This window comes from Cricetulus griseus (assembly GCF_003668045.3).
Source record: "Cricetulus griseus strain 17A/GY chromosome 1 unlocalized genomic scaffold, alternate assembly CriGri-PICRH-1.0 chr1_1, whole genome shotgun sequence".
NCBI lineage: Eukaryota > Metazoa > Chordata > Mammalia > Rodentia > Cricetidae > Cricetulus > Cricetulus griseus.
The window spans coordinates 106670628-106678949 of NW_023276807.1; the positions used below are offsets into that span (position 1 = coordinate 106670628).

The following is an 8322-nucleotide window of genomic DNA, read 5'->3' on the forward strand; positions in this document are numbered from 1 at the left end:
CTGCACCACTGTCAGACTGTGCAGACTCTATATCCAGAGGAAAGGCACTGTTTGGGGATCTGCACCCCACACCAATCTGCCCACTGAGTGTTACTTGCCCCAGGTCCAAGGTCAACTCTCTGAAGGATTTTGGGGAACACACTTCTGCCTGCAAAACAGGAAGAGGCAGCTTATTTATGCTCCTTACCCAGGGCTCTAAATACTGGAAAATAGATAAACAAAATGTGGGGACTGGCATGGATGGCAGACATTGCCCAGGCAGAAGCCACCTGTTTATAGATGGGGAACTGGCGCCAGGTCTGGAGAGGGATTCTCCCACAAACCCAGGGCCAGGTATCCATCCCAGCCACTACCTCAGTCCCTCCTGCATCTGAGACACCATGCTCTGTTTCTGTTGCTGAGGTCATCAAATGGGCAGCTGATCCTGGCCACTGGAAGCAGGAGGCTTTGGTGCCAGACAGGTACAGACATGGGTGTAGAGTCCTGGCACCATCACCCAGTGTCATACTTCCCAGGACCCTCTTTTTTCTTGTCTGGAGAATAGAATGACCCACATGGTACACTGCTGTACTGTGAAGCATGGCACCTGATGCTGCAGTCACCCCAGTGTGTGCTGGTATTTAAGCAACACGAAGGGTCCTGTGAGTCCCACCCTCACACTTTGGGACTGATTCCTGTGACAAGGTCAGGCATTAGCAGAGGCCATAACATTAGCTCAGAAGTCTTGGTGACTCCTGATGTGGCAATGTGCCTGGCATAAGCTCTGTCTGGCCTGTACAGCATCGTGACTACTTATCTCTGTCTCCCAAGCTGGGGACACTTGACAAACCATTGAACTAGGTGGGAAAGTAAAGAAGATTTGAGAAATTGGTACAAGAATGTAGCCAGAAAGAGTACAAAGCCATTCTTCACCTCGGTCCTAAAAAGATGCAGGTTTTTCTTTTTCTGTCCTCTGGGTGCATAGTGGGGTTTCATTGATGGTCACGCCCTCAAGACGTGTAGAGGAAGTCTTTCCTCCAGACCCAGGGATGCATCCAATAGTCTCCATCCTGCTTAGTGACTGCTGTATGGATGATAGTACCCAGTCTGCCTACTCTGACCCTACACATTGTCCTGCCCAGAAGACTGGAAGAATTAGGGATAACCTAGTCCTTCTCTACCCCGAATTCTGCTCCAGGAGACTAGCCAGTCTGAGGAAACAGTTCCCCCACTCTGACACCAGGCAAGACTACCCCTTCCTAGCCCCTTATACAATCTCCTATCTTCCATCTCTCCCCTCTTCCCCTCTGATCCTCTCAACTGTGCTCTCTGCCATGAGAGAAATTTCTGGTAGAAAATGAATGCTTCCTTTCTAGATGCCTCCAGTCCCCCAACCCTGCAATTTCCCCCTCTCCTTATAACATCTTCCTTCTGAAAGAATCCAGTGTCCCAGACCCTATGGGCGTGTCACATCCTTAGTCCCACCCTCCTTGGATGCCTGGCCCTGGCAGGGGCTCCACAGGAAAAAGGTGGGGAGCCTGAGTCCTGGATATCCCCCCGCCAGCAACTGTTTAAAGGGATAGCTAGCCCAGCGGTAGGCAGCAGGCACAATGGCACCCCGGGCACTGCCTCTGTTGCTGCCACTGCTGATGGTGGTGCTCTGGCCTCTGGTAGTAGAGCCTGCGCCCCCCACCTGCTACTCCCGGATGCTGACCCTGAGCCATGAGATCATGGCAGACTTCCAGAGCCTGCAGGCTTCAGAACCTGAGGTAAGTTCCTCACTTGCCTCCCTTGCCTTGGGAAGATAGATAAAGGAAGATAGATAGATAGATAGATAGATAGATAGATAGATAGATAGATAGATTAAAATAGGATAAAAATTAAAAAAAACAGCTCCCTACAGAGACCAGGAGTTTAGAGTCGCATAGAACTAGTAAATTAAGCTTCTTTGTTTCTGTCATTAGCCTGATGATCAGCAATGTATGCCAAGGGGATGACACACTCCTTATCTGCTGAGGGACTGTGGAACCATTACCCACCCCCTGTCTCAGACGCTTTCTCTGTAAAGAAGAGGGATAACAGCATTCTTCTTGGTGCAATGAAGCTAAAAATTTTGACCATAGGGACACAGGACAAGTGTTAAAAGGCTGTAGCCCTATCCTCAGAGGAAGACCCAAGGAACTCTGAGGTATCCCCTGTGGAGTGCTTCAATGAAGGGAGAGTTGAGATCCTTTGCCTGCTTATCTCTAGTAGAAGCAAAACACATTCGACTCCCCTAAAAACCTGGATAAACTTCAAAAATGTTACTCAGCTGCTTGGACACACTTAAAATAGAACCCAACATTTCTCAGGTATTGGGGCTCACATTACCTTAACACTTTGTATTCTCTTTTCAAAAGTTAAATTTCATGCATCACTGTATCATAATAAAGGTGATAGACTATAGATCAGTAGGAAAATGTACAAAAAACAAGCAAACAAACAAAAAAGCGTTTGTGATCCTGCCACCTAGAGGCAATTGCCGCTATAACAATTGGAGGGAGGCATTTGCTTTTCCTGCACAAGTACCTACTCATGGTGGTGGTGGTGAAATATGTATTACCCAGAACCAGCGGCATCACAAGCTGCATGTTAACAACATCATCCTATAGGCTTATTTTTGTTTGTGCAACACTTCTTTGAACAGTTGTGCCCTAGTCCCTTGCCAGACAGAGCACTCACCTTAGGGACATCTGATGCTAGAAGGTAAGAGCAGAGGCTCAGAAATGCTGAGTGGGACAAAGTGGAAGACAAAACATTCAATCTTCTATTTCACAGCTGGGGAACTGAGACACAGAGAAGGAAAACAGCAGCCCCAGGTCACACAGGGGCTCATAGAGGGGAGGGAGTGTGATATGCAGACCTTTGGTCCTGCACACACACAGGCACAGACACACACACACACACACACACACACACACACACACACACACACACACACACACACACCTTTTAGTGATGCTATGTTACATCTTACATACTTTGCTGTGTCTATGTTACAGCTTAAAGCTCTTACATAGATAAATATATAAGAATATACTTATGTGGTTATATAGTCCTCATATAGCTAGCTGCTATAAAATGAAAACATATCTACAGTACTATGTGATTTCATACACGTTTGTGCATGTCTGTACACATGTAATTGTATAAATGGTGTCCTAATTCACAGTATTGTAAAGACTTATGTTCTGAAGATTTGGGGAGAGCATGTATCACAATTCGAGACATGCTGTGGAGTGCTATGGCATCAGAAAAAAACGTTCTGGGGCTATTGGCTGGGGGACAGCTGGCAGGGATCAGACTGTGACCGCTGTGCCATCCACTTCCTTCCTTCCTGCAGGATTCGTGTGTGAGGCACTTGCCCCGGCTCTACCTGGATATCCATGTAAGAGAGTGTTGTCTGGTGGGGTGGGGAGGATGTGAACTACCTCTGCTGTTGGCTGCAGGGGCAGCCAGGGTGGGGAGAGGTCTTCTGCTATGTTGGAGGGCTCATGAGCTCAGTCTCTGGCCCTCTGGCTCCACTTCTCCCAAAGCCCTCTTTTGTCCCCACTTTCAGAATTACTGTGTGCTGGCCAAGCTGCGGGACTTCGTGGCCTCTCCTCAGTGCTGGAAAATGGCTGAAGTGGACACCTTGAAGGACAGAGTGCGGAAGCTGTATACTATTATGAACTCCTTCTGCCGGCGGGTGTGTGAGGCACTCAAGAGCCTTTTTCTCCTATGAGGATCACAGGGAAGAGATCTGGGGGAGGGACTTCCAGTCCAGGAAGCCTTTACACAACAGTAGTCACCCTTGATTAGTGAGCAGGACTCAGAATGGGGCCCCTCACCTCCCACGATTGCACATGGAGGCCATGCAGGTGCCTCACTCCTAGACAATCAAGGCAGAGTGCAAGAGCCAGAGGGAGTCACAGGACACTTTCTGGGGGAGAAGGGTTTAGGTGAGAGTGGGAGTAATCAGAGGGGCAGGTAGTGGGGATGAAGGGGACAGAAAGCTAGCACTGTGGTACCACAGACCCAGCCAGCCCCAGATAGCTCTGAGCTGTGTCCTCATTTTCATCTTCCCTGTCACTTCTGCACAGCTCACGAGTGAACTGGGACCATCTGGTGACATCAGGGGAAAAGTCCTAATAATTATACCCTTACAGTGTGAGCACTTTATACTGTCTCTCCCTGATATCTAGCAAGGTAACTAAATGTACAAATCTAAATTCCAAGTTCAAAAAAAACTGAAAAAACAAAGCAAAAAGAAAAACACTGGTGTGTGTCAGAGATGGGCCAGGGGGCACAAAGAGAGAATGAATATGTAATACATATATATATATATATATATATATATATATATATGTCAGAAGGAGTCATCAAGTGTCTTGCTCCATGCTCCATCACTCTCTGCAATAGCTACACCCATTCATTCTGCCCACCACTTAGTCATCTGTCCATCTGGTCAAGCAAAGCCTTGGCAAATTCCAATGAGAATGTGAAGGAAGAAGACACTGGATCTCCTTGGGTATGGAGGTGTATTTCTACACACCAGTGATACTCAGACAATCTTGGAGGATGACAGGAGCCCTAGGACTCTTCATGGGCTCCAGAGACATCTGTGACAGTGCATCTGCTCACTGCTTGCTTGTCTTTTCCAGGACTTGGTGTTCCTCTCAGATGACTGCAATGCTTTAGAGTACCCGATCCCCGAGACTACGGGTCCTCCAGACTGGCAGAGCTAAGAAAGCAGGCAGGCCAGAAGAATGACCCAGAGGCCTGAAGCTGGACCAGCTGTCCAAAGCAGAGCCACAGCACCCCAGGCCTCCCTTTAGTGCAGCTGCTAGACCTGCCATGTATCTCTCTACCTTCTAGAACACCAGTTAGGATTGTACAGCCAAGCATGTTTTGTACACAGATTGGAAGCTCAGCTTCTAAGTGTCCCATCAGGGTATCAGAGGCACAAACAGTAAAGTGCGCATTGGCTTCTCTTTGGGGAGCAAGCAGCTTGAGAGTGGCAAAACCCCATGTCTTTGTGACTGCTTTAATGAAATAATGGGGCCATTCTTTCTGGTCTCTGCCGAAGAGGCTTCAACTTTATGCTTCCTTCCTGCACAAGCTTTCCTTCCTTTCTCTCATTTTAAAGCACTTTTATTGCTTTCACAATGTATTTACAAGGCTTTTATGTAGTGTAAAAGAGCCACCCAAATAAAAACTGCAAGAAGCAAGGTGCTGCTGGAATACCCCAATGTGGCCTCATATTGTTTCCCATTTTCCCTCAGAGCACCTGCTATTCCCATGGTGCAAATGTTGATTCCTCACCATCAAGTGTGTATTTGAATCTGTTTCACCCCACCTGCTAAGGAGGTTGGGAGAGTTGTGCCCCTTTGGATGTAACCATTGGGAACAGATTACCCTGTACCTACAGGGAGGTACCAGCCCAGTTACAAGGTTCAGGTCTTACACATCTGGGATGGGCATTGAAGGAGACTAATGGTGGGTCGAGTGAGCTTGACTTGTTCAAGATCACCAGCTCTTGAGTGAGGAGCCTGAATGAAGCTAAGCCTGGTGATCCCAAAGCCCATGTTCTTCCCACATTGGTCCCTGCAGGTAAAATGCTAATTTCACTAATTTAGGAATCCAACAGTATAGAATCTTGGCAGTCCCCTGGGTCCTGGGAGTACTCCCATGTGTAGCTTGTGTCATTTCAGGATCTGAGGTACCCGGCCTAGGCTGTCCCATAACCTCTGATGCTCTGACTCTCAGATGACTCTGAAGATTGCCTGGGTGCCAGCCATTTTGTCAGTGTCATCGGACCACTGTAAGAAGATGCCACAGAGGTATTTTGACATCTTAGAAACATATGGTCTTGTTATGCAGGAGGCTACGTGTTCTGGGCTGAAGCACTGGCAGGGCAAAGTGTGTGTTCTCCAAGATCCAACACAGAATTCCCCCTTGTCTTCTACAGCCACAGGTGGCCACAGCGATTCTTAGCCAAGTCACCCCAGACTCCCCTCAATACATGCTACTCTTGCTGTGTCTGTCTCTGTCCTAGTCTCTCTATTACAGAGACACTAAGTGTTGAACTAGGGACCACCTTCACCACTGTAACCTCAGATAAGCTTGCTGCCACTTCCCTGTACCCCTAGCACTTCATATCATCTTAATTTGATAGCCTTACAGAGACCCTGTGGTCACATTCAAGTTGCAAGAGGTGTGTACTTTGATGTATACGTGAGCAGGCACTCAACTGAGCCAACAGCATTCTTTCAAGGAATAATCCCTACACAGGCAAAAATAATGCCACAGAATGACTTTTTGTGATTCTACCACCACCACCAACATATGGAGGCATAGTGCCTGGCACAGGGTACCACCCCATCTTACTGAATACTCCCCATGACAATGCTGGGGTAGGGGGTATGTTATCAAACACTGTCTTCAATAGCAGGAAACTCTAAAATTCAAGGTTAAGTGGCATCAAACCCTGCTAACTGTGGTAGAGAAGGGATTCCAGACATATGGATGAGGGCCTAAATCTTGGTCAAGTGGCTCTGAGAATCCCTTCACAACTGCTCAATAGTAGAAGCAACCCGTTGAGGTTGGGCCTAACTTAAGCATCTCAGATATCTGTGTGCTTCTTTCTTCTGTGGTTACCAAGTGCTTGTCATGAACTTGACCGAAACTGAAATAAACAATGAAGGGCTCCTTCTCACAGCTATCCAAGGAGATGTTCTACAAACTTGGAGACAACAGAGCCGGGAGCATGTGAGTTCAGGAGAAGATAGAGGTTCTCAGAGGATTCTGGGTTTCAAAAGGACTGGTCTACAACTGGTGTGCTATAAAGGGGCAAAGGTACAGACATGAGGCTCCAACATGAGCATGGCTGAGTTGGGACATGAACAACATTAATGATGGTCCAGCCTGTGACCCCAAACCACCTACAGGTCTAGGGTCACAGAGAATCTCCTCCTAGCAGAAAGTCTGGGACCTGTCAGTTAAAACTGAGGTTATCAATTCCTGAGGGGTTTCCTGCTTTGAACTTCAAAACTAACCAATGAGGTTGCTGCTTTCTGGGTACCCATCCATCATCAAGCCAGGGGTGGGAGCACAGCCTCTGACCCAGGCATCTTCCTTCAGAATGAACTGAGCGGTGCTAACACTCCACATCTAGTGATGACTCTGCTTCTCCCCACCCTGACATTAACTCTCGATACACGGGATACACATGCCATCCAGAGTCCAGCACTCAGTTTTCTCACAGATCCCTCTCCACTGTTAACTCTTTTTGTCCTAAGTAAGTGAATGCCAATCAAGCTTCTCCCATGTCTTCCCTATCAGAAAGAATGTCCCTGCTATGGGATTGTGGCCTGTGAGAATCAATGCCGTATTTTTTTACAACTGATTTAATCACCTAAGGAAGCCAGCAAAGGAATTGTGTGAAGAGGTGATGAGGAAAGAGCCCAGCTTTGGTGTCTATGTGCTGTGGGCATATTTCCTTGGCCTCCTGGGCTCCACTTTCCTCAGAAGTAAGATCTAGGTGGTGATAATCCATATTCCATAGGTTTATTTGAGGGAAATATGAGTCAGCCTAGTGAAACTACAAGAGATCTACACATAGGTAGCGAAATTACACAGAACCTACACATAGAAACCATACAAAGACTTCTAATCAGCTCTATTTATCATCAGAAGCCAATGCTCTAGGAGCCAAGCATTCAGGGACACTTGCAACATATAGTATTCATGCTTGAGAATCCATGCATCCCCCTTTCCAACATAAGAACCACTATTTCAGACAAGCCTTCTCCTGACTTCTGCCTGGAACAGCAGCTCCCAGACCCATGTCCTGACAGTTCACTTCCTAGTAAACCATCCTCTACCCACCAGACAGTGCAACCATGCTACTGTAGACGTTTCCCATCCTTCCTCTGATGTCATCTAGTGGTTACCTGAAGCCCAGCTGACCTTGGCCACCAACCCTACTTCCATTTGTATCTAGCACTCATTCCTCAGGCCTTTCAGCCCACCCTTTCCCAGGTGTCACTCATCTTTCCAGACTTCTGTGACTAGCATATGCTTGACATCTTCTTACCCTGTGCTACTATCTTGGAAGCCTCTGGGATTCTCCCATTGCCTAGGTGTAACTTATGCTCTGAAACTTTCACTCAACAGTCAACTGTCTTTCCTGTATTTGTTTTCTCTTGCACATTCATCATTATGGTCACTAGACTGGGCCCAGCTCATCACCTTCTTCAACAGCCTTCATACATACACTTTTCCTACAGCAAGTCCAAGGTTCTCCTTTCCTATTCACTCCAT

General features: G+C 47.3%; 1 protein-coding gene across 1 annotated transcript; it reads left to right on the forward strand.

Annotated features, from left to right (window-relative positions):
* Positions 1 to 1589: 1589 nt before the first annotated feature.
* On the forward strand, positions 1590 to 4745 carry Cytl1 (cytokine like 1). Its single transcript, XM_027386699.2, has 4 exons — positions 1590 to 1748; positions 3362 to 3406; positions 3578 to 3706; positions 4662 to 4745. Exons 1-4 carry the CDS (start codon positions 1590 to 1592, stop codon positions 4743 to 4745), a joined length of 417 nt encoding a protein of 138 aa, XP_027242500.1.
* The last annotated feature ends 3577 nt before the right edge of the window (positions 4746 to 8322 follow it).